The sequence below is a fragment of the Chlorocebus sabaeus genome, chromosome 26 (assembly GCF_047675955.1).
Source record: "Chlorocebus sabaeus isolate Y175 chromosome 26, mChlSab1.0.hap1, whole genome shotgun sequence".
NCBI classification, from domain to species: domain Eukaryota; kingdom Metazoa; phylum Chordata; class Mammalia; order Primates; family Cercopithecidae; genus Chlorocebus; species Chlorocebus sabaeus.
Genome location: NC_132929.1, coordinates 42,100,984 through 42,127,521, shown reverse-complemented (window position 1 = coordinate 42,127,521; position 26,538 = coordinate 42,100,984). Strand labels below are relative to the sequence as shown.

Here is a 26,538-nt window from a genome sequence, read left to right as displayed (position 1 = left end):
CTAATTTGAAATTACTGAAAACTAAGCTGTGCTTTCTTAAAGCCCTGTGAACTGAAGCTAGACAACTTCAAAAGAAAACAACAGCATACATAAGCCACTTTCATACCTGTATGGACTTCAGAATAATGTGCCCTATATCACTTTTCCAGGATTATTCTTCTGTTTATTGTAGTTTTTCTCCCTTTCTCCCCCTATTTTCTTGTCACAGGACATGAGACCATAACCTGTAAAAATGAGCTTTCCTAGTAACTTGGGATCTACCTGTCTAGGAATAAACTGTCCTAGCCGTGAGAGATCCGATGAAACCTGAGATAAAAGATTCATTTTCTTCTAAAATGCTTTCTCAAAAGTTTTTAAAAAGAAAAGGGGAGAAATGTGAAAGAAAATAAATCTTGGGGTCCCCAAAAATCACTAAGCTAAAGGGAAAAGTCAAGCTGGGAATTGTTTCTGGCGAACCTGCCTCCCATTCTATTCAAAGTCACTGAGATAAATGCATATCTGATTGCCTCCTCTGGAGAGGCTAATCAGAAACTCAAAACAACACAACCATTTGTCTCTCAGCTACCTGTGACCTGAAAGCCCCCTCCCTGCTTTGAGCAGTCCTGCCTTTCCGGACAGAACCAGTGTACATCTTACGTATAATGACTGTCTCATGACTCCCTCAAATGTATAAAACCAACCCCTGGCCAGGCGCAGTGGCTCACACCTGTAATCCAAGCACTTTGGGAGGCCGAAACAGGCGGATCACCAGAGGTCAGGAGTTCGAGGCCAGCCTGGCTAACATGGTGAAACCCCGTTTCTACTAAAAATACAAGAAATTAGCCAGGCGTAGTGGCAGGCGCCTGTAATCCCGGCTACTCGGGAGGCTGACGCAGGAGAATCGCTTGAACCCAGGAGGTGGAGGTTGCAGTGAGCCAAGATTGCACCACTGCACTCCAGCTTGGGCGACAAGAGTGATACTCCATTTAAAAAATTAATTAAAAAACCCCTTCCCTGACCACCTTGGGCACATGTCATCAGGACCTCCTGAGGCTGTGTCACGGGCATGCATCCTCCACCTAGGCAAAACAAACTTCCTAAATTAACTGAGACCAGTCTCAGATATTTGGGGTTCACACCCCCTCAGTGCCAGGAGGCTCTATACTGTTCCATAAATATTCCCTTCATGTTTGACTCTGAAGTACTTACTGTTCAATCAAGATATCTTCTCTTCACGTATATCCTACTGTCCTTCCAGTCTGACTCAGACAAATGAGGGAGAAGGGAAGGCTGCCTAATTCAGATGTATCCCCCTAATTACCTCCCTTCATTACAGGAAGGAGCCCTACCAACAATGTACACTATATAAGTTTTGGTGGATTACTCAGAGACTTGGGAATTGTGCTAAGAGGGTCAGGTTGAATCTGGGCTGTGTCTGGGATGGACCTGTTACACACTGGTTGCTGAGGGGTGGTGTCTTCCTCCTGCCCTCTGGACAAAGCAAAGAAACAAGTGCAGAGCACGCAGAATAAGCAGGAAGGCTGCCTAGAATTCCAATGGCTTTCTGGTCCCTGTTCTTGTCCCATCCCTTCCTGAGCACTGACTACATCTGGCCCTCACGTTCCCTAAGGGCCCCCTGGATCCCTATAAGGAAGTCCCCTGTTCTGTTTACACCGGCTCAAGTTGGTTTCTGTTACGTGTAACCAAGAATCCTCACTGAAACAAAGCCCAGCTCCGAGCTCCCCTGTGAAGCCTCGCCTGACAGCTGTCCACCCGCAAGAGTCCCTCTCCTTGGAATCCTTGAGGTTTTTTATCATGTATGTCACTTGTTATGTCAGTACATATGCTACTTTCTTTTAGCCAATTTTTCTTCTGAAAAATCTAAATATTCACAAAAGTAGAGACAATAACCATGTACCCATCACCTATATTCAACAATAATCCATTTTTTTACCAGTCTTTTTTTTTTTTTTCTTCTTTGAGACAGAGTCTTGCTCTGTTGCCCAGGGTGGAGTGCACTGGTGCAATTTTGGCTCGCTGCAACCTCCACCTCCCGGGTTCAAGCAATTCTGTCTCAGCCTCCCAAGTAGCTAGGACTACAGGCATGTGCCACCACGCCCAGCTAATTTTTGTATTTTTAGTAGAGATGGGGTTTCACCATGTTGGCCAGGCTATTCTCGAACTCCTGACCTCAGGTGATCTGCCTGCCTCAGCTCCCAAAGTGCTGGGATTACAGGTGTGAGTCACTGTGCCCGGCCCCAATCTTATTTCATTATAACCCCCAGCTCTTTCTTTGCAGAGTGGGAAGGAGTGGAATGTCTTAAGGCAAATCCCAGACCTCATGTGTTAATTCACCCATAAACCTTTCATCTCACTTTTAAAATACAGTCTTGCTTTTCCAACTAGGACTCACAACTCTAAGAGGATAGGAACTATCTCTTCTGCCTCTTTGGAGCCCAGCATTGTATGCGAAATGTGATTTTAAATGCCATAACTTCAATGCTATTACACAACACTTGGTCAGAGTTTCATCTGATCCTGAGGACAGTTCCAGGAGGAAAAGGAATTGAGATTACCTCTAAAAGAAGGTAAGATTCAGAATAAACAACTCTGCCAGGATCACCCAGGAAGTCAACAGCCAGGCTAGAAGGAAACTTCCCTAAGATTCTATGCACAGCCAGAAAGGTAAAGGGAGAGGACACAGTGGCTCTGAGGTCACCTGGTGGGTAGCAGCTTCTTAGGGATTTGGTGCCTGTTACCACCACCTAATGACAACCCTGCACACACTTCAGAGGGTTGTAAGCACTTACCTCCAACAGTAAACTTTGAAATGTTTTTTCAAATGAAAAAAGAAAATTCCATCGTGTTTGTTTCTAATTAGTTTGGTCTTATCAAGCCTTATGCTGGTTCCCACCCTCAAACTGAGTTATATCACTAGACTCTATTATTTTATTATTTATTTATTTATAGACAGAGTCTCGCTGTGTCACTCAGGCTGGAGTGCAGTGGCGAAATCTTGACTCACTGCAACCTCCATCTCCCGGGTTCAAACAAGTGTTGTGCCTAAGCCTCCTGGGATTACAGGCGCCCACCACCACGCCCGGCTAATTTTTGTATTTTTAGTTGAGATGGGGTTTCGCCATGTTGGCCAGGCTGGTTTCAAACTCCTGCCCTCCCATGATCCACCTCCCTCGGCCTCCCGAAGTGCTGAGATTACAGGCGTGAGCCACTGTGCCCGGCCTACTCTTGTTGCTCTATGGTGTTGGGCATCATGAGCTAAGTTCTATCTTGCTTTGGGTAGTGGTTAATAAAATTCACTCTGAGTTTCATCCCTATGTGTCCAGATTTCCAAATCAAACCAGCTCTCTTGGGGCTGGGATTCTCCTCAGGAAGTAATCTGTAACTGAGGAAAGGGCAGCCCCAGCCTCAGGTTTCCATTAGAAATGAGGCTTTGTGATCTGAGGAGGAGGAGGACACAGCTCTCCAGGTACAGCCCTGGGGAACGGTCATGGGCCTCAGGCTCCTTCCCACCACAACCACCCCAGGAAGGGCTATGGCCAAGTCTCCCTGCTACTCCCCTACCCATCTTCCCACGCCAGTCCGTGCCCTTTGCACCACCTCTCTCCCATCTGTCTCCCTCCTGTCCCTTCGCTCTGCTACTATCCTAACTCAGACCACCCTTATCTCTCACTGGCCCATAGCAAAACAGCCTCCTAATTAACCTCTCCTCTCTCCAGCTCACCTTAGCCACGACAGTAGAGTCCTCTTCCTTAAAGCACAGCGCATCTCACTTCTCTGTGCAGGATCATTCCACTGCTTTTCGTTGCCCATGATAAAATCCATTTCCTGAATACAGCAGTGAAGACCCTCCTCACTGCTTCAACTATTTCTTACTTTAATTCTCACCCCTTGCCATCAGGAACCCTTTGTTCTAGATAACTTGAACCACTTGCTATTTCCTGTAAAAACACGTCTGTCTTTTCCTGCCTCTATGCCATGATTCATGCTTCCCTCTACCTGGAATTCCTTTCCCTGACCCTGCCACATATATAACTTCTACCTATGCTTCAAAGCTCAGCTCAAATACCACCTCCTCCATGCTTCCCTAAAGAGATATAAGCCTCTCTTGAGGAGTGAAGAGACAAACTTACCTGGAGCTATAATCCATCACTGTGAATCTAGCAGATGAAATAGTTCTAAATAAAACGAGACTCACATTTCTAACTAAGAGACCAGCATACTGAATTCTCCACTACTAATGGGCCACTCTGTCTCCCTCCATCTTTAAGGCAGGGCAGTCTAGACATGGTCAAAAGGAATCCCTTCCTGTGTCAGCCACACAGCTATGGGATGGGTGTGATGGGCAAAGGAAGAGAGATGTAGCCAGGAACACCTTGTGAATACCACGGGCAACCTTCTATGTTTCAAGGATCAGACAAGTCCTTTGTCATACACAGATAGGAACCGTGCTCCGAACAGGACCCTGTGTGTAGCCTCAGGATGGTGGAGGCAGGGGCCACTCTGACTTCTGCTCAGGGATGCCTGGCAGAGGCAGCATAGTTCCCTGTAAAAATTGCAGAAGAAACCACTCAAACCTTTACATGTGAGTCTGCTACAAACAGCTTATAAAACAACAAAACAAAACCAAACAAGCCACTTCAGATTTTGCTATGAGTGCCAACAAGTCTGAATGGAGAGGAAGAATTTAGAGGTTGCAATCCTGACCGTTGCTGAAGACCCCATTTGCTGGAGTCTGTCACTGGGACACCGTAAGATGCTTTGGAGACTCCTAGCTCTCCCCATGAAAAGGATACAAAAACCGTGGTTTTTTTTTTTTTTTTTTTTTTTTTTTTTTTTGAGATGGTGTCTTGTTCTGTCATCCAGACTGGAGTGCAGTGGCATGATCTTGGCTCCCTGCAACCTCCGCCTCCCAGGTTCAAGCGATTCTCCTGCCTCAGCCTCCCAAGTAACTGGGATTACAGGTGCCTGCCACCATGCCTGGCTAATTTTTTTGTATTTTTAGTAGAGACAGGGTTTCACCATGTTGGTCAGGCTGTTTTCGAACTCCTGACCTCAAGTGATCCGCCCATCTTGGCCTCTCAAAGTGCTGGAATTACAGGCGTGAGCCACTGTGCCCAGCCCCAAAACACTTCTTTTTTTTTTTTTTTTTTTTTTTTTGAGACTAGTCTCGTTCTGTTGCCAGGCTGGAGTGCAGTGACAATCTTGGCTCTTTGCAACCTCTGACTCCCAGGTTCAAGTGATTCTCCTGCCTTAGCCTCCCTAGTAGCTGAGATTACAGGCACGTGCCACCATGCCCGGCTAATTTTTAGTAGAGACAGGGTTTCACTGTGTTGGCCAGGATGGTCTATATCTCCTGACCTCATGATCCACCCACCTTGTAATCCCAAAGTGCTGGGATTACAGGTGTGAGCCACTGTGCCCGGCCCAAAAACACTTTCATATAGGCTCTGCAGAAGCCTTAAATCTCATTCTGACCTGAGAGCCCTGTTTTTACATAACTCTCTGACCTAGGGAATAAAGGAACACTTTTGAGGCACACTCCAAGCAGGATGGCCCCAAGGTATAATAAGCTACTCTGGCTCTGAAGAGAGGCATCCAATTACAGTGGGCTATGTACCCCTCAAAAATCTAAGCTGGCGGCTGAACACAGTGGCTCACACCTGTAATCCCACACTTAGGAAGGCCCAGACAGGTGGATTACTTGAGCCCAGGAGTTCAAGACCAACCTGGGCAACAGAGAGAGACCCCATGTCTACAAAAGAAAATTTTTTAAATTAGCCAGGCATGATGGCACACATCTGTAGTCCTAGCTACTCAGAAGGCTGAGGTGAGAGGATCGCTTGAGCCGGGGAGGTTGAGGATGCAGTGAGCCATGATCGCACCACCACATTCCAGCCTGGGTGACACAGCGAGACCTGTCATTCATTCATTTATACATACATACATGTCATACATAAATACATAAAATTTAAAAATCTAGCTTACACATGGTTTCATCAGATAGAAGGAAAAGAAAAACAAGTTGAGTTATAATTTAAAACTGTTCTTAGCATTTATTGATCTTTATCAGCTAACAACTTCAAGGCAGAAATAATTCACAGGCTCAAGTTGGATGAACTGTGTATTGATCTAAATCATGCAATGCTTTTTCAGGGTCTTAGTCAAAATAAGGCCTTGATAATTAGAGCAGGTTAAGAATGGCAGGGTGGCAATGCAAATTATTGCTTTAAATAGCATGAAAGAGAGCAGTATCCTAGCACCCTCTCCACCTCCAACCATTTTTAACTCACAGCACAACTACCTATTTGGTTCAGCTTTGGATGAAAAGCCTCAATATAAATTTTGGCAGCTAATTCTTTTCAGAGCTCCGGTATCAGGAAAAATAATCCTCTCTCCTACCCATGTCACCTATCATGTTTTCCTTGAGAACTTAAAACTGACGCATTTAAAAGTTTAGTTTTGTGTTTAAATTCTTTTTTTTTTTTTTTTTTTTTTTTTTTGAGACGGAGTCTTGCTCTTGTTACCCAGGCTGGAGTGCAGTGACACAATCTCGGCTCACTGCAACCTCTGCCTCTTGGGTTCAAGCGATTCTCCTGCCTCAGGATCCTGAGTAGCTGGGATTACAGGCGTCTGCCACCATGCCTGGCTTATTTTTTGTATTTTTAGTAGAGACAGTTTTACCACATTGGCCAGGCTGATCTCGAACCCCTGACCTGAGGTGATCCACCCACCTTGGTCTCCCAAAGTGCTGGGATTACACGCTACAGCCACCGTAGTTTTGTGCTTAAAAGCCCAATTTTGTGCTTAAATTCTAAAGCTTCCTCTGTCAAGGTATTCTCCTTCCCCTTTTGGTTAGGAAGCTTTTTCTGTAAAGGACCAGAGAGTAAATATTTTTGGCTTTGAGGGCCACACAGTCATCTCTTTCACAAGTAACTACTCAAATTTACCATTACAGCACAAAAGCAGCCACAGACAACATTTACACAAGCATGGCTGTGATCCATTACAATTTATTTATGGACACAATAATCTGAATTTCCGGCCAGGCACAGTGGCACATGCCTGTAATCCTAGCACTTTGGGAAGCCAAGGTGGGTGGATCACTTGAGCCCAGGAGTTCGAGATCAGGCTAGGCAACATAGCAAAACCCTGTCTCCATTATTTTTTTTGTTTGTTTGTTTGTTTTTCCTTTTTTTGTGTGTGTGGAGAACGGGGTCTTGCTATATTACCCAGGCAGGTCTCGAACTCCTGGGCTCAAGCTATCCTCCTGCCTCTGCCTCCCTGAGAGCTGGGATTACAGGTGTGAGCCACTGCGCCCGGTCTGTCTCCACTAAAAATACAAAAAAATTAGCAGGCGTGGTGGCACATGCCTGTAATCCCTGCTACTCAGGAGGCTGGGGCACGAGAATATCTTGAACCTGAGGGGCAGAGGTTGCAGTGAGCCGAGATTACGCCACTGCACTCTGGCCTGGGTGACAGAGCGAGACTCAGTCTCAAAAAAATAAAAATAATAATAAATTGAATTTTGTATAATTGTTACATGTCACAAAATTTTGAAAACTATTCTTAGCCTGCAAGCCATACAACAGGCAGCAGGCCAAATTTGGCCCATGAACCAGTTTGCTCACACCTGTGTTAACGGCTTGTTATTTTCATCCTATGTTAGTGTTTTGTCTTTCTGACCCAATGCTTAACAGAATTTGTAGGGGGAAAACTTTTTTCAAATTTGCTTGCTTTCAGCACCCATTCATTCTCCGCATCTCCTGGTAACAAAGCCCCTCGTTTTCATTTGGGATACGCTCCTCCCCAGCATCAAGTGTTTCTGCTAGCGTGTTCACCAAGAGGCGCCATCTGTTGTGCCACAGTGGTGAGTGTATAACCCAGGGTGGCCCACCAGGCAGCACTAGTCCCCTGGACACAGTGAATGATCCAGGCATGGGCAAGCACTCCAAGCAGAGGCATTGCCAATCAGTGGTTCAAGCGCTGATCTGGATGCCAGGAAGAGTGGGTAGAGTACTTTCCCTGGGATAGGCAGCACTAAGGACTAGATGTGTCTGGGGCTAGTGAGGTCCATCCTGCCTCCAGTTAAGAGAATCTGATTGAAAAGGAAGCCCACACAAGAATGAACAAAGATGAGAGGTGACCTGAGGCCATCATTTCAACCTCATATTCATCCCTGCCTTCCGACCTCTTGGTGACCCAAACCATACATCCCCTCTTCTGATTAAGTAATCTTGAGTTGGCCAGGCACAGTGGCTCAAGCCTGTAATCCTAGCACTTTGGGAGGCCAAGACGGGTGGATCACCAGGTCAGGAGATCGAGACCATCCTGGCTAACACGGTGAAACCCCGTCTCTACCAAAAAAATACAAAAAACTAACCGGGCGAGGTGGCGGGTGCCTGTAGTCCCAGCTACTCGGGAGGCTGAGGCAGGAGAATGGTGTAGACCCGGGAGGCGGAGCTTGCAGTGAGCTGAGATCCGGCCACTGCACTCCAGCCTGGGTGACAGAGCAAGACTCCATCTCAAAAAAAAAAAAAAAAAGTAATCTTGAGTTGGGTTTCTGCCACACCAAAGAATTCTAACTAATAAACTATGTCACTATGTCACATTGGATTCTGTTTGAAAGTTGGCAGGGTAGTGATTCATGCACAAAACAATGATACTGGCTGTGTTCCACTATATACAAGAGTCATTTACAGATATGTCTCTTTCCCATTAGACTCAGCTCCTGGAGGGCACAATTCATTTATGAGCCCATTCTATGCCTAATGAGTAATTCACCTAGTACCTTGCACTTGGCAGGTATTCTATAAATATTTTACAAAATGAATTACTTCTCTTTGATGGGGGAAAAGACTGTGAGGAGGTAGGTGAATAGACACGGAGGAGCATATACCTGTACCTACCTATGACTGTCAGAATGTCACTCAGAGATTTCAGAGAAACTTACTCCCCCCAAAGGGGTAACAGCTCTATACCCACCCCGATCAATAGCTCACAAATCACATACACCAGGCTAAACTGCACAGATTGCTTCTCCCTTTGAACACCCAGGGGAAATAGAATGCAATGTTCTGTATAATACCAGGACAAATCACAGTGGACCAGTTGAGCTAGCCAAGCTGAACTTATTTTGCCCAAGTCCTGCTCCATTATGGCAGAGACAAATCACTTCAGGAATGAGGGTGAGAACGTGCTTGCCTTTGTGTCCCCACCTGATGCAGACAGAAATGTAGGAAAGCTACCATGTGTACAACCAAGGCAATGTACCAAACTAGGACCAGGACATACTCACCCAGTTGAAGAAAGAAAACCGAAAAATGTTCAAAAGGCTACTACCTCGGTGGAAAAACAGTAACTAAATGGTACCTGAAAACAGCTAACCTTCCTCAAAATACCACGAGGCACTTCTCACTTAAAACTTTGTAAGTACAGGAATACCTACCTTTAAATCACTGACATATTTCTAAGAAGGAATGCATGAATCAAATTGATGTAATTTGCTCGCCTTTTTCAAGATTCTATGAAAACTTATATTTGAAGAATCCTACCTACAGTGAATGCTTTGAAAGAGCAAAACATTGGCCCCAGAGCACCTTTGTTATCTCGGCTCACTGCAAGCTCCACCTCCCGGGTTCACGCCATTCTCCCGCCTCAGCCTCCCAAGTAGCCGGGACTACAGGTGCCTGCCACCTCGCCCTGCTAGTTTTTTTGTATTTTTTAGTAGAGACGGGGTTTCACCATGTTAGCCAGCATGGTCTCGATCTCCTGACCTCGTGATCCACCCGTCTCGGCCTTCCAAAGTGCTGGGATTACAGGCTTGAGCCACCGCGCCTGGCCTTGTACATTAGTTTTAATTAGAGCAGGGAACACCCAGAAATCACTTTCAACCTGGACTAGGTAATGGGACCACCAACTAGTCCCCAGCACTGAGCAGGAGAGGATGATGTCCCTTGACATCTGCATGACTGTGGTGAGAGTGGATGCTTCAGAGGCACTAACTCTGGACCCGTCTGGGAGGTCACTGAGCCCATGCCTACCCCCTAAACAAGGCTAGGGGAGGACGGTCGGTCCAGCAGCAATAGCACTGTTACAGTTGTGTGCCAGGGAGCTATTTTTCTGCCTGAGTGAGCCAACCTCCTAACCAGAGTAGCCTTGGTTCCTACCCTACTGTGGTTTGTAGGATCAGCTTTTCAAAGGACTCTCTGAACTTCCCTTGGATCCTTCTAATGAATAAGTTTTAAGAAGCTTAAACCAAGTCAGGCTGGTTTCTGTTGCTGGTAATCATAAAAACCTCTACCAATTTATCTAAGCAACATGTAAAATGCATTAAGTGCCTACTACGTGTCAAGCACTATTCTAAGTGCTTTGTATGTGTTAATTAATCTGCACACAACCCTTTAGGTAGGTTCTGTTTTCTCTATTTTCCTGAGGTTTGGAGAAGTTAACTGAGTCATCCAAGGTTACACAATAAGTAGCACAGTCACTATTTGAACCTTCAACTTTATCACTGTGATAGAGTGGAAAAATAGGGGCTACCATATTTCATAGCTCCTCCCAACAAGAGATGGAGACTTCACTCTACTTTTTAAATCTTGGCTTGAAACACATGACTTGCTTTAGCCAACAGGACATGAACAAACATGACATAAGCAGAGGCTTAAAGGGTACTTGAGTACTAAGGTTTACCCCCACTTGCTACTGGAAGAAACCAGGGCTTTAGCCTCACAGAGGATGGAGAAAGAGGACCTGCCAACCCACAGAAAAAGTAATAAATTGTGTAAAGTAGTAAATTGTTATTTTAAACTACTAAGTTTTGGAGGCTTGTTACATAGCAAATGGTAATTGAAATAATCAAGTCTAGCCTAGCAGCTCATGCCTGTAGTCTCAGCACTTCGGAAGGCTGAGGCAGGAGAATCGCTTTAGCCTAGGAGGCCAAGGCTACAGTGAGCCATGACTGCACCACTGCACTCCTAGTCTGGGCACCACAGCGAGACCCTGTCTCAAAAAGAAAAAGAAAAAACCACTAAGCTATCTCCAGCAAATAAATATCAACAAATAAGAACAAACAAAAATTTGAGGCAGAGAAAAGACCTCTTTACTCTTCCCTATTTTTCCTAAAGGACAGAAGAAGAAATGAAGTTGAAATTTCATCAGGGAAGAATATATTTAGACCAGAGGTAGAACTGGCCATGAGGAAGCCCATACGCAGGGACAAGGAGACTGTTCTCTCTCATTTTCACCTGAACTCAGGTTTCCAGGAATCATTTACTCACTGTGCTGCTTGCTTGGGAACTGCTTGTGCACAAGTACCATTCCCCCGTCCAGGCCTTACAGTTAATTCTTCCAGGGCTTCTGCAGAAGACTTGTAAACAACAGGAGTCTGAAATGCTGAGCAGCCAGGCCAGCCCACACAGAAGTCCTTCTAGTGACTTGCCTTTCTTGGCTGTGCAAGTGGTAAACTCTCCACTAAAGACATCTGTTCAGAGACCCATCTGGCTCACAAAGCAGCTCTTCATGCCAAAGAGCAACAATCGGTGAAGTCAGAAAAGAAAGCCCTAAGATGGTGGGGGCAGCACTAGGCGGAAGGGAAAAGAAAGCTGGTTGTTCCAGGAATGTGCTGAAACCTCCCTCTCCTTGGAACAGAAATAAAGTTAGAGCTCTTCATTGAAAAACACAGGGTATGGTCCATAGTAGGCACATAGTAGAGAAAAACACAGGACTAGAAAGAAACACTGTATTAAGAGCAAGAGACACGGGTCCTTCGCCCAGTTTCACAAGTTGACTCCTGTGTGTTCTGGCACAAGTTAATCATACATCCAACCATGTAACAAACCTTCAAAGAACAACTGTTTTCTACTATCATCTTCAGGACTGAAGATATATACACAGCAATTAGACATGTTCCCAGATACTTACAGGTTAATGAGAGACAAATATATGAACTTCCTATTTTACACATATAGAAACCAAAGCTCAGGTTTTAATCACTCTGGTTTTTAGTTTCCTTATAAATCATATAAAGAAACAGGGAAGGCAATTAGCATTTGTTAGAGCTTTCTATATGCAAAACATTTTGCCAGTTGCTTTCCATATGTAATTTCTTAATCCTCACAGCAACCTCTGAGTAGGCACGCGGACTCCATCTAACAGAGGATGGGATGCCTTTACTCCACCAGACGCTCCTACAACACTGACCTCACTCGTCCTTCCACAGTGGTAGACTGCATATGTCAACCGCAGCCTAGAACATAACTCCGTGCTTAAGAAATGTTCATTTCTCCTCTCCTTTCAGCTACTCCTATTTCCTAGAAACTAATACATTAGGCCGGGCGTGGTGGCTCATGCCGGTAATCCCAGCACTTTGGGAGGCCGAGGTGGGCGGATCACGAGGTCAGGTGATCAAGACCATCCTGGCTAACATGGTGAAACCCTGTCTCTACTAAAAAATACAAAAAACTAGCCAGGCGAGGTGGCGGGCGCCTGTAGTCCCAGCTACTCGGGAGGCTGAGGCAGGAGAATGGCTTCAACCCAGGAGGCGGAGCTTGCAGTGAGCCGAGATCCGGCCACTGCACTCCAGCCTGGGCGACAGAGCGAGACTCCGTCTCAAAAAAAAAACAAAAAAAACAAAAAATTACCTGGGTGTGGTGGTGGCCACCTGTAGTCCCAGCTACTTGGAAGGCTGAGGCAGGAAAATGGCGTGAACCTGGGAAGTGAAGTTTGCAGTGAGCCAAGATCGCGCCACTGCACTCCAGCCTGGGCGAAACAGAGCAAAAACTCCGTCTCAGAAAAAAAAAAAAAAAAAGAAAAAGAAAAAAAAAGAAACTAATACATTAAAATATTCTAACATGGAACTCAAGAGGTCTTAAAAAGCCACAGATTAAGGACTAAACTGCTGGAAAAACTGTTTCCCCCTCAAACCAATGACTACTTCTTATTGATGCTTTCTTGTCAGTAGAAAGAGGACAAGATGGCAGCCAATACACTTAGAAAGCAGGTGGCTTTCTATATTTAGCACTCTTTTTTTCTTTTGGAGACAGAGTTTCGCTCTTGTTGCCCAGGCCGGACATGGCACAATCTCGGCTCACTGCAACCTCTGCCTCCCGGGTTCAAGCAATTCTCCTGACTCAGCCTCCCAAGTAGCTGGAATTATAGGCGCCCACCAGCACGCCCAGCTTAATTTTTGTAGTTTTAGTAGATGGGGATTTCACCATGTTGGCCAGGCTGGTCTCGAACTCATGACCTCAGGTGATCCACCAACCTTGGCCTCCTGAAGTGCTGGGATTACAGGTGTGAACAGCCATACCCAGCCTACAGTTAGCATTTTAAGTGTATACTTTCATGCATTTTCAAAAATGTTTACACCTGTGAACCTATTACCACAAACAAGATTTAGTATTTCTATTACTCCAGAAAAGTTCCCTTACGCACTTTGATGTTAAACTATCCCCACCTCTAGACCCTCAGGCAGTCACTGATCTGCTATATGTTACTGTGGATTGTCTGTTCTAAAATGTCCTATTAGCAGGCTCTCACAGTATGTACTCTTCTGTACAGGGCTTCTTTCCCTTAGCATGTTTCTGAGATTCACTGAAGTTATATGTATCAATAGTTTGTTTTTATTGCTGAGTTGTACTCCATTGTTTGAATATATCAGTATATACCCACTCATCTGGTAATAAATATTTTTGTTGCTTCTAATTTGGGGCAATTATAAACAAAGCTGCTATGAGCACTGTGTAACAAGTCCTTGCACGAGCTAATGTTTTCATTTATCTTAGGTAAATACCAAGAAGTGCAGTTGATGGTGGTGTAATTTAATTTTAAAACAAATTTTAATACCTGTTTTCCAAAATGGTTGTCCTCTCTGAATGTTTTTAAGAATTTATCACTGGTGTTCAGCAACTTATTTTACAGCTTTACTGATATGTAATTTTCATACAATAAACTACATACACTTAAAGCGTACCATTTAATGTGTGTGTGTGTGTAAAACCATCACCACAATCAAGATAATAAACATGTCCATCACACCCAAAAGCTTCCTCTTGTTCCTCTGTAATTGTTTCCTTTCTCTCCTGCCCTCAGTACCTGGGCAACCACCGATTTGCATTTTGTCCCTAAAGGTAAGTTTGTAGTTTCTAGAATTTTACATCAATGGAATCATGTGTATCCTTTTTTGTCTTACTTCTCTCATTCAGCATAATTCTCTTTAGATTCATCCAGGTCTTGTTGCATGTATCAATGGTTTCTTCTTTCTACTGCTAAGTAGTATGCCATAGTATGGAAATACCATAATTTGTTTATCCATTCAATTGTTAATGGATATCTGGGGTATCTCTAGCTTTTGGCTATTACAAATAAAACTACTATGTACGTGTATGTACAAGTATCTGAATGGGCATATTCCTTCATTTCTTTACAGTAAATTCTAGGAGTGAAATAGCTAAATGTATATTCAGTATATGCTTAACATCTTTGAAACTGATAAACTGTTTTCCAACATTATACCATTTTACATTCCTACCAGCAGTGTAAAGTATCTTTATTAAAGTTCTCTAGTAAAGTGTCTGTTCAAATCTTTTACCTGTTTGTATTGAGTTGTTTCTTTTTACTAAGTTATAAGAGGTCTTCATCAAATATTCTAGATAAAGTCCTTTGTCAGGTACATGTTTTGCCAATATCATCTCTTGGTCTGTGGCTTGTCTTTCCATTTCTGTCAGTGTCTTTCCACCACTCCCCACCCCTACCAGACAAGGTCTTGCTCTGTCCTCCAGGCTGGAGTGAAAGATTATGGCTCACTGCAGCCTTGAACTCCTGGGCTCAAGCAATCCTCCTGCCTCAGCCTCCCAAGTAGCTGGGACCATACGCGCACACCATCAGGCCCAGCTAATTTTTTCTTTTTTTAGTAGAGATGATGTCTTCTTATATAGACCAAGCAACCCTTCTGCCTTAGCCTTCCAAAGTGCTGGGACTATAGGTATGAGCCACCACACACCAGTCCTGTCAGTATCTTTTGAGAATCAAATATTTTAGGTATAGATAAAATTCTCAATTGATTGATTTTTCTACCTAGGGCATGCCTTCTCCCATTTAAAAACTGCCAAAACATGGGTCACTAAGATAGTCTCCAATGCTTTCCTCTAGAAGTTTTTATAGCTTTAATTCTTACAGTTAGACCTATGATCTACAGTGAGTTAACTTTTGAATATGGTATGTGGTAATAGGCAATGATCAAGGTTCATCTTTGTGCATATGCATACCTAATTGTTCCAGCATCACGTGTTAAAAAGATTATCCTTCCCCTATTGAACTACCTTGGAATTTCATCTGCCAAAAATCAATTGACTATATAGGTATGTGTGTAATTCTGGACTCTTCATTCTGTTCTATTGACTTACTATGTTTGTCTTTACACCAATACAACACTCTATAGCCTTATAATAATTTTCTTTTTTCTTTTTTCCTTTTTTTAAAGAGACAGGGTCTCCTTATGCTGCCCAGACTAGAGAGCAGTGGCTATTCATAGGTGTGATTCCACTACTAATCAGCACTGGAGTTTTGACCTGTTCCACTTCCAACCTGGGTCAGTTCACCCTTCCCTAGGTAACCGTTAGTCTTCTGTTCATGGGAGGTCACCACACTGATGCTGAACTTAGTGCAAACACCCAACTGGCATTAACACACTACAGCCCAGAACTCCTGGGCTCAAGTGATCCTACCGCCTCACCCTCCCAAGGAGCTGTGACTGCAGGTGTGCACCACCACACCTAGCTATAATAAATCTTAAAATCAGGTAGTCTAAGTCCCCAGCTTTTTCTTTTCTCAATGTTGTCTTAGCTATTCCAGGTCCTTTGCATTTTCATGTAAATTTTAGATCTAATTTGTTAATTTGACAAAAAAGGCTGCTGGGATTTTCAGTATGATGGCTTTAAATCTACAGATCAATTAATATATCAATTGCCTACACAGCAATCATAGGGTTAGCACTTAAAGCAAAACTGTTACCTTAACAACACAAGTCTTCTCATCAATAATATATTTATTCATATCTTCTTTAAATTCTCCATTAATTTAGGCTTTCTTTAATTTATTTAGGTCTTCTTTAAATCTTCTTAGGAATGTTTTGTAGTTTCTGGTATTAAGGTTTTGATATCTTTTGTCAAATGTGTCCCTCAGTATTTCCCTTTTTTTTTTTTTTTTTTTTTTTTTTTTGAGACGGAGTCTCGCTCTGTCACCCGGGCTGGAGTGCAGTGGCCAGATCTCAGCTCACTGCAAGCTCCGCCTCCCGGGTTTACGCCATTCTCCTGCCTCAGCCTCCTGTGTAGCTGGGACTACAGGTGCCCGCCACCTCGCCCAGCTAGTTTTTTGTATTTTTTAGTAGAGACGGGGTTTCACCGTGTTAGCCAGGATAGTCTTGATCTCCTGACCTCGTGATCCGCCCGTCTCGGCCTCCCAACCTATTTTTTGATATTATGGTAAATAGTGTTTTTTTCTCACATCAATTCCCAGTTGTTTACTGCCAGCATAGCCCCTCCTTTCCTGAGACTCTAGTTACTTGTATGTTCATCGGCATGACATTGTCTTACCTGCCTCTGAAATTGGCCCATAGGTCTCATTCTTTTCTTGCCCCTTCTCCCAGACTCCAATTACATGTAACTTAGACTACTTGAATCTTGTCTCACAGGTCTCTGAGGTTCTGCTCTCTATCTCTTTCTAGTCTTTTCCTCTTTGTGCTCCAGTTTCTATAGCTCTATTACAGCATCTTCAGGTTAACTGGTCCTTTCTTATGTAGGGACTAATCTGCACAAGGAAATCAATTTTTCACTTCAGATACTGAAATTTTCATCCATAGAAATTTCACGGTTCTGGCCAGGCACGGTGGCTCATGCCTGTAATCCCAGCACTTTGGGAGGCCAAGGCGGGTGGATCACGAGGTCAGGAGATCGAGACCATCCTGGCTGACACGGTGAAACCCCATCTCTACTAAAAATAAAAATACAAAAAAATTAGCCGGGCGTGGTGGCGGGTACCTGTAGTCCCAGCTACACGGGAAGCTGAGGCTGGAGAATGGCCTGAACCTGGGAGGCGGAGCTTTCAGTGAGCCGAGATCGTGCCACTGCACTCCAGCCTGGGTGACAGAGCGAGACTCCGTCTCAAAAAAGAAATTTCATGGTTCTTTTTATCTTCCATTTCTCTGCCTATCTACTCATCTTTCCCTTTAAATACTTGCGCATATATTTATAACATCTCTTCTGCTTTTTTTCTTTTTTTTTTTTTTTTTTAAGTACAGATGGGGTTTCACTATGCTGCCCAGGCTGGTCCACCACGCCTGGCCTCATATCTCTTAAAGTCATTTTCTGCTAATTCCATTATCTCTTTCATTTCTGGATCTCTTCCTACTGATTGATTTTTCTTTTGGTATGGCTTGGCTTTTCCTGCCTCTTTGCCAGTCTGGTAATTGTTTTTATTAGATGCTGGACACTGAATTTGAGTGTTTGGATTCTGTTGTCTTTGTTAAAACTTTGTTTTGCCATGTTGTTAAGTAACTTGTAGATCGGACTGACCTTTCAGAGACTTGTTTTATTGGACAGCTTTTAAAAACTTTTCCCTGGAGCTAGTTTAACCTGGTAACTAAGGTGACTTTTCTGGGGTCTCTATTGCATTTCATTTATGTTCAATTACGGCTTTCCATTCTGAATGGTTGGAACTTGAACTTCTCACAGCCCTGTGTAAACTCTGGGAATTGTTAAACATATAGCTCCTTGGTAATTTTCTGTCCGGTCTGATGGACTTTCACCCTGCACATGTGCAGATCAGTATTCACCAACAGACTCGAGGGGATGTATATGCCAGATGCAGTGTCTTATACCTTTAATCCCAGTACTTTGGGAGGCTGAGGCAGGAGGACTACCTGAGTCCAGGAATTTGAGACCAGCCTGGGCAACAGAGCCAGATCCCTACTCCACAAAAAATCTAAAAATTATCCAGATGTGGTGATACACATCTGTAGTCCCAGCTACTTGGGAGGCTGAGGTGGCAGGATTGCTTGAGCCTGGGAGTTCAAGGCTGCAATGAGCTGAGATCGAGCCACTGTACTCCAGCCAAAGTAACAGAGCAAGTTCCTGTCTCAAAAAAGGGGGAATGGGGGTGGGATTTAAAAAGTACTTCCAGGCAAAAAGCTGAAGCAATCATAGGGATTACTGCTTCTGTTTCTTATGTCTCACTGATCACAGTCCTACCTTATCTGTTGTTCAGAGTCTGATTACAACTGTTTCACATGTATGTTTTCCAGTTTTATAGCTATTTATGGTGAGAGGGCAAGTCCTTCACCAGTAACTCCTAATAATTTCAGAAGAGGAAGTCTAGTTTTCTTTTTAAATGTTAGCTCTGAGTTTCCTCGGCTCCTGTCAGAATAGTGGCTAGTTTTTTTTTTTAGACAGAGTTTCGCTCTTGTTGCCCAGGCTGGAGTGCAATGGTGCAATCTCGGCTCACCGCAACCTCTGCCTCCCAGGTTCAATCGATTTTCCCGTCTCAGCTTCCCAAATAGCTGGGATTGCAGGCATGCACCAACATGCCCGGCTAATTCTGTGTATTTTTAGTAGAGATGGGGTTTCTCCATGTTGGTCACGTTGGTCTACAACTCCCAAACTCAGGTGATCCACCCGCCTCGGCCTCCCAAAATACTGGGATTACAGGTGTGAGCCACCGCGCCCAGCCAACAGTCTGTAGTTCTTAACAATGCAGTTTGACGGCCCCAGGTTGAAATTAATAGATGCACAAAACTGAACCATATGTACAAGCTGTAAGCTGGTCATGCAAATTCCAACTACAAGTCTATCACGGACAGAAATTTTTCAGTATTTTGAGAAATTTTCCCTGGAATGAGAGGGAACACTTGTATAACATTCTTCTTTGTGCTTCATTTTCTATTTCTTTTCTCCCCACAAATCCCACTAAGGACAAGCTGCCATTACTCCTCTTTCTAGACAGCCCACCTAGCTACTCATTCTACCCCCAATGCACTGTTTCCCAAAGTGTGGCTGTGGACCACAGCATTGGAACCAGCCCTTACTTAAGAACCAGTGTCTAGCACATCATGTAACATGGATGAACCATGAAAACATTATTCTAACTAAAACAAGCCAGTCCCTAAAGGACAAATACTGCATAATTCCACTCATATGAGGTACCTAGAGTAGTCAAACTCATAGAGACAGAAGGTAGATTGGTGGTTTCCAACGGATGGGGAAAGGGGGAAAGAGTGGGGTTTTGTTTGTTTTGTTTTTTTTGAGCTGGAGTCTTGCTCTGCCACCCAGGCTGGAGTGCAGTGGCACAATCTCAGCCCACTGCAATGTCTGCCTCCCAGGTTCAAGGGATTCTCATGCCTGGCCTCTCAAGTACCTGGGATTACAGGTGTGTGCCACTAGGCCACTAGCTAGGCTAGTAGCCTAGCTAATTTTTGTAGTTTTAGTAAAGACGGGGGTTTCGCCATGTTGGCCAGTCTGGTCTCGAACTCCTGACCTCGGATGATCTGCCCACCTCGGCCTCCCAAAGTGCTGGGATTACAGGCGTCAGTCACCACACCCGATGAAAGTTGTTAAATAGATACAGAGCTTGAGGTCTGCAAGATGAAAAAAGTTCTGGAGATGGATGGTGGCGATGGCTGCACAACAATGTGAACATACTTAATGCCTCTGAACTATACACTGAAAACTTGAGAAAATGGTAAACTTTACGTATATATTTTTTTACAATTAAACTTTTTTTTTTTTGGAGACAGAGTCTCTGTTGCCCAGGTTAGAGTGCAATGGCACGATCTCAGCTTACTGCAACCTCTGCCCCTCAGGTTCAAACAATTCTCTTGCCTAAGCTTTCTGAGTAGCCAGGATTACAGGCATGTGCCACCACGCCCAGCTAATTTTTGTATTTTTAGTAGAGACAGGGTTTCACCATGTTGGCGAGGCTGGTTTCAAACTCCTGACCTCAAGTGATCCGCCCGCCTCGGCCTCCCAAAGTGCTGGGATTACATGCATGAGCCACTACGCCCCGCTAATTGCCTATTTTTAAATTTTCAGGTCCCTGTGCCCTGCCCCAGACCTACTGAATCAGAATACCCTTCAACACTTGCAAACACTGTCATAATTAAGTGACCTCTACCTGAAGACCTGAAAGCTCAGTATCTGGAAGAAGTAAGACTAACAAAAAGGACACTAGGGGAGAGAAGGGGGACGTCAAAAAAAAAAAAAAAAATGCATCCAGGAGTCAGCCATGTCAAAGGTGGCTCCACTCAGTGCTCAGCTTGCTCACCTGTGATGTATCACCTACTCTATGGGGTTTGCAAGCTATCCATTCAGTTCCACCAGCCCACCCTAGTCCACTCATCTCCTCTTCAGCTCTCCTCCCTACATCAGTCACTGTGGACAGTGCTGGGGCAGAAGGGACATGGCCGACAGTACTATGTTTACCAATTTCCTGTTCTCTGGCTTCATCTTTTTAAAAAGCAACTATACCAAGGTATAATTTATATACTATAAAATGCAGTCACATTAGTGGACAGTTGACTTTCAACGAATGTATATACCCATGTATCCATCACCATTGTCAAGATGTAACATTTGCCCTTCCCACCATCTTGGATCCTATGGAGGTCTGCTGGGAACAGGACTTCTAAAAGGAAATATGGGGAAGGCTGTGGTGCAAGGCCATTTTCGCTGGCTATAAGCAGGGTATCCGGAACCAAAGGGAGCAGACAGTTCTTCCTAAAGTTGAAAGTGTTTATGCCTGAGATGAAACACAATTCTATTTGGGCAAGAGATGCGCTTACATATACAAAGCAAAGAACAATACAGTAACTCCTGGCGGCAAACCAAACAACACCAGAGTAATCTGGAGAAAGGTAACTTGGGCCCATAGAACCAGTGGCACAGTTTGTGCCAAATTCTGAAATTCTCTTCCTGCTAAGGAATCCAAGTGCTGTTGTACTCCTCAAGGATTTTTTTTTTTTTTTTTTTTTAGACAGAGTCTCGCTCTTATCACCCAGGCTGGAGAGCTGTGGCGCGATCTCAGCTAACTGCAACCTCCACCTCCTGGGTTCAAGCCTCTCCTCCCTCGGCCTCCTGAGTAGCTGGGATTACAAGCACCTGCCACCACGCCCGGCTAATTTTCTGTACTTTTAGTAGAGACGAGGGTTCGCCATGTTGGCCAGGCTGGTCTCGAACTCCTGACCTCAGGTGATCCGCCCGCCTCGACCTCCCAAAATGCTGGGATTACAGGCGTGAGCCACCGCGCCCAGCCCCCCTCAAGGATTTAAACTAATGAGAAGTCAATAAATATAAGTGGATTTGTGCTCTTGAAAAAAAAAAAAAAAAGATGTAACATTTGTGTCACCCCAAAAATTTCCTTCATGCCCTTTTAATCTCTCCCTAGACCCCTCAGGCAACCACTGATCTACTTTCTGCCACTATGGATTTGTTGTTATTCTCTCTGTAATTTCATATAAATGGAAATAGTTTGGGCTGTTTTGTCTCTGGCTTCTTTCACTCAGCATAAATGTTCCTGAAATTCAATGTTACATGTATCAGTAGTCTGTTCATTTTTATTGTTGAAGAGTATTCTATTGTATAGATATAAAACAATTTGTTTCTCTCTTTGCCTGTTGAAGGATATATTTCAGTTGTTTCTACAAGAAATACAGCTTCTTTAAATATTTGTGTGGATATATGTTATCTTTTATCTTGGATAAATGCCTAAGATGGTATGCTCACATGGTTAAGTCTATGTGTACCTTTATTAAAATAAATCAGTTTCTTTTTTAATGTGTTTTGTTGTTGTTGTTCCGGTTGTCGTTTTGAGACGGCATCTTGCTCTGTCACCCAGGCTGGAGTGCAGCAGTGCAATCTCGGCTCACCACAACCTCCGCCCCCTGGGTTCAAGCAATTCTCCTGCGTCAGCCTCCCAAGCAGCTGGGATTACAGGAGCTCGCCACCATGGCTGGCGGCTAATTTTTGTATTTTTAGTAGAGACGGAGTTTCACCCATGTTGGTCAAGCTGGTTTCAAACTCCTGACCTCGTGATCCACCCGCCTGCCTGGGCCTCCCAAAGTGCTGGGATTATAAGCGTGAGCCACCGCATCGAGCAATAAATCAGTTTCTTTTATAGCAAAACTCATATGCAGCTGGCCAGTCCTGACTTTGGGCATATGCACAATCTAGTCCAGTAAAAAGTGACACCAGAGACTGGATAACTAAGTTCTGGCTGAGGCTCTTAGCTGGACTTCCAGGGTACTATGACTATGTCCATTCACAGTTATAGGCAATAGGTGTAGCAAGACCAAAAAGAGGGTAAGAATTGCTGCCCCAGCCACCAAACTAAACAATGACTTTTAATAAAAGATTTAACATGTTATTAAAAGACTTTTACACGAAAACAAAACGTACAAAAAAGAGGAAGCAACAACCTTTGGATTATATCTAAAATTCAAAGCACAACAACTAGCAAATAACTTCTTACCTCTGTGCATGATCTTGTGCTTCTCCCTCAGATATGTCAGGCCTTTTATTACCTAGAGGAACGGGAATGTAAAAGAAGACAAAATACTGGTGATTAGAAAAATAACTATTTTAAAATACTCTAGGAAAATACTTCATTTATCATCATCACAAATTTGCCCTCCTTTTTTTTTGAGACAGAGTTTCACTCTTGTTGCCCAGGCTGGAGTGCAATGGTGCAATCGTGGCTTACCACAACCACCCCGTCCTGGGTTCAAGCAATTCTCTTGCCTCAGCCTCCTGAGTAGCTGGAATTATAGGCATGCACCACCATGCCTGGCTAATTTTGTATTTTTAGTACAGATGGGGTTTCTCCATGTTGGTCAGGCTGTTCTCGAACTCCCGACCTCAGATGATCTGCCCGCCTCCACTTCCCAAAGTGCTGGGATTACAGGCACGAGCCACCGCACCCAGACCCTTATTTTTTATTATTTTGTTTCATTTTCTTAACCTGCCTTATCAAGCAACCATCTTTTTACATGGTATATAGAGTTGTTTTGTTTTGAGACAGGGTCTCCCTCTGTCGCTCAGAATGAAGTGCAATGGCACAATTATGGATTATGGCTCACTGCAGCCGAGTCTCAAGTGATCCTCCCACCTCAGCTTTCCAAGTAGCTGGGACTACATGTGTGCACCACCACGCCCAGCTATTTATTTTTTTGTAGAAGCGAGGTCTCATCATGTTGCCCAGGCTGGAGCTGAACTCCTGGGCTCAAGCAGTCCTCCCACCTCGGCCTCGCAAAGTGCTGGGATTACAGGTGCAAGCCACTGTGCCTGGCCCCTGGTTTTCAAGACACACAGATTTTAATATAAAGAAAGTCACATTTCTCATTCTAATGCGAGAGAGACAACAGTGTCTATAGACTCCAAACAGGGAAGAGCCTACTGAGAAAATGCCACTTTTTAAAATAAACTTTCCCCTCATTGACTTCCCATCTTCCTCTCGTGTCCATTTCCTACCAACTCATTAACTTATCAATGAGGAACTTAGAAGAAAACCTTCATAACATACTCACAGCAATGCTAACTTTTCCTAAAATTTGTTCAGGAATTCTTCCAGCTTTCTTCAGGACTTGATCCAGAGAACCTCCATCCTAAGAATGAGAACACCAGACCAGTTAGTGACAATGTTTCTAACTATTCTTTCAAGGGATAACTTTCGGGAAGAAAATGAATCTTTAAACCTCATGAGGAAAGTGAATCTCAGGCAAATCCTCCTAAAAGGTTAAGAGTAAGCACCCATTGGTTTATTGCTGACATTAAATACGGTATGAATGCAAACCACTGTGGGAGGTGTCAATAACAACTCTAATCCCATGAATATCATTCAATTACTAATTAAGTAGTCACAAAAAGGCCTGATTTGCACTGAAATAACAAGATAATATAGTGGTTTGGGGCGCAGGCTCTAGAAGCAAACTATAAATGTGAACTCCAACTCTATTGGAGATCAAGACCATCCTGGCTAAAATGGTAAAACTCCATCTCTACTAAAAATACAAAAAATTAGCTGGGAGTGGTGGCGGGCACCTGTAGTCCCAGCTGCTCAGGAGGCTGAGGCAAGAGAATGGCGTGAACCCAGGAGGCAGAGTTTGCAGTGAGCAGAGATCGCACCACTGCACTCCAGCCTAGGCCACTGCACTCCAGCCTGGGTGACAGAGCGAGACTCCATCTCAAAAAAAGAAAAAAACAAAACAAAACAAAAAACAAATAAAAAAAACACCCAGAAGGCTGGGTTCAGGAAAAGTGAACAAATGGAGGTTCCTGGAGGGTGGTGAGCCCAGGGAAGGCATGGAGGCTTCGCACCCCACTCCCATACTTTGTCCTGTGTGTCTCCTCATCTGTATCCTTTGCAATGTCCTTTATAATGAACCAGTAAAATTAAGTGTTTCCCTGAGTTCTGTGTGCCCATCCAGCAAATTAATCGAACCCAAAGATAGACAGGATCATGGGAGTCCCAACTTAAAGCCAGTCAGTTGGACGTTTTGGAGGCCCAGACTTGCAACTAGTGGTGGCGGAGTCTTGGGGACCAAGCCCTGAATCCATGGGATCTGACATGATCTTCTGGTAGACAGTGTCGGAATTAAACAGGAAGACACCCAGCTGGCGTCCGATGCTTAGAGTAAAATCCCTCCATACTTTTGGTCACAGAAGTCTTCTGTGTTGATTGTTGCGGTGTGACAGTAAAGGAAAAAACACGGTCTGGGAGTTTTTCCCAATATTAACAATGAAACCATAATGGCATAAGAAAGTGATACAGACACGCAGAAGAAGGGAGAAGTAATTCTGACTTCTCTTAAAAGATGGCATTTGAGCTGAATATTACTCAAAGGATGAGCATGATTTCTACACCTGGAAAAGGGGAAGAGAAAAGGGAGAGAAGAACAGAGTACTGCAATAAGATCAAAGCAGAGACGCGTTACATTGCTGAGTACTCCTGGGATGATGTGGTCATTTCACTGTTGGTACATGAAGAGATGTAGTGACAGATCAAGCTGGAAATGGCCAGCTGTGACCAGAACCTCACCTAGGAACTGGGACTTGACTTTATGGAGGCAGAAGTAAAGGAATCCAACCTGAGTGTTTAAAGGTAAGAATCATAGCAGCTCAGGGAGACAGACAAGACTCTGGAGGCAGAGAGACTGGTAAGGAGATGAGATGACAGGAAAGGGGTGCCAGACAGAGGCAGTGGAAAGAGAGTACAAGAGAGAATACAAGTATGGTATGAAGCCAGGCTCTGCAGGGCTCACACACCAGGGGCTCCCATTAAGGGTTCTACATTTTAACCTGCGATCTTGAAGAAATGCCTGGCTAAGAGGATCCTGATATATCAAGGTAGAAATAGGTTAAGTTCCCCTGTGGCTTCAGGTGTAGCCAGTTACCACTTGCAACTTAAAATTACCCACAGAGGCCGGGCGCCCTGGCTCACGCCTGTAATCCCAACACTTTGGGAGGCTGAGGCAGGTGGATCATGAGGTCAGGAGATCGAGACCATCCTGACTAACACAGTGAAACCCCATCTCTACTAAAAATACAAAAAATTAGCTGGGCGTGGTGGTGGGCGACTGTAGTCCCAGCTACTCAGGAGGCTGAGGTAGGAGAACGGCATAAACCTGGGAGGCGGAGCTTGCAGTGAGCAGAGATCGTGCCACTGCACTCCAGCCTGGGCAACAGAGCAAGACTCCATCTCAAAACAAAAAAATTACCCTCAGAGGTAGACCTAGTTCCTGAAAACTCAAAACAAATTTTCTAAAGTATCCCATCTATATTGAGCAGTTATCATCATCCTCTATCATTTATCAAATGCCTCTGTAAATGTAAGAACTACTTTAAAAAAAAAAAACCTATAAGATAAAGATAGAACACACTCTCTGCTTAGGGAGACAGAATATATTCGTAAGAGGTAAGGCACTTTAAATCCTCCTCTGAAACAAGGCACGGAACAAAGAGTTGAATGAAGAGAACAGACAATGCTACTGGTGCTCAGAGGAGGAAGTGATCCTCCTGCCTCAGCCTCCTGTGTAGTTGAGACCACAGGTACGTGCCACCCCACCCAGGTATTTTTTATTTTATTTTTGTAGATGGGGAGTCTCACTTTGTTGCCCAGGCTGGTCTCGAACTCATGGGCTCAAGCAATTCTCCTGCCTCAGCCTCCCAAAGTGCTGGGATTACAGGTGTGAGTCACTGTGCCCAGCCAGCACTACCTCTCAACTGACCCCAAATGCAGCCTAGGACAGGGGGCAGCCCAGGTAACTGTCTTGGTTTACACTTCCCCTGGGGGATAGTAGGAGAAATATCTCTATCAAAAAGGAAAAAACAGACCAGGTGCAGTGGCTCATGCCTGTAATCCCAAATCTTTGGGAGGCCGAGGCAGGAGGATTGCTTGAGGCCAGGAGTTCAAGACCAGCCTGGGCCACATAGTAGTTAGACTCCATCTCTACAAAAAATAAAAATTAGCTTGGCATGGTGATGCACATCATTGTCCTAG

At 44.2% G+C, this 26,538-nt stretch overlaps 1 protein-coding gene across 1 annotated transcript in view; it reads right to left on the bottom strand.

The window, feature by feature from the left end:
• The window catches only part of MAP2K1 (mitogen-activated protein kinase kinase 1), a 110,102-nt gene that overhangs the window by 26,324 nt on the left and 57,240 nt on the right, over positions 1–26,538 (bottom strand). Inside the window, exons 4-5 of the mRNA XM_008016184.3 lie at positions 23,567–23,644; positions 22,513–22,564 (exon numbers count right to left, since the gene is read on the bottom strand). Coding sequence (XP_008014375.1) covers positions 22,513–22,564; positions 23,567–23,644 — 130 coding nt within the window. The remainder of the gene's footprint in view (positions 1–22,512; positions 22,565–23,566; positions 23,645–26,538) is intronic.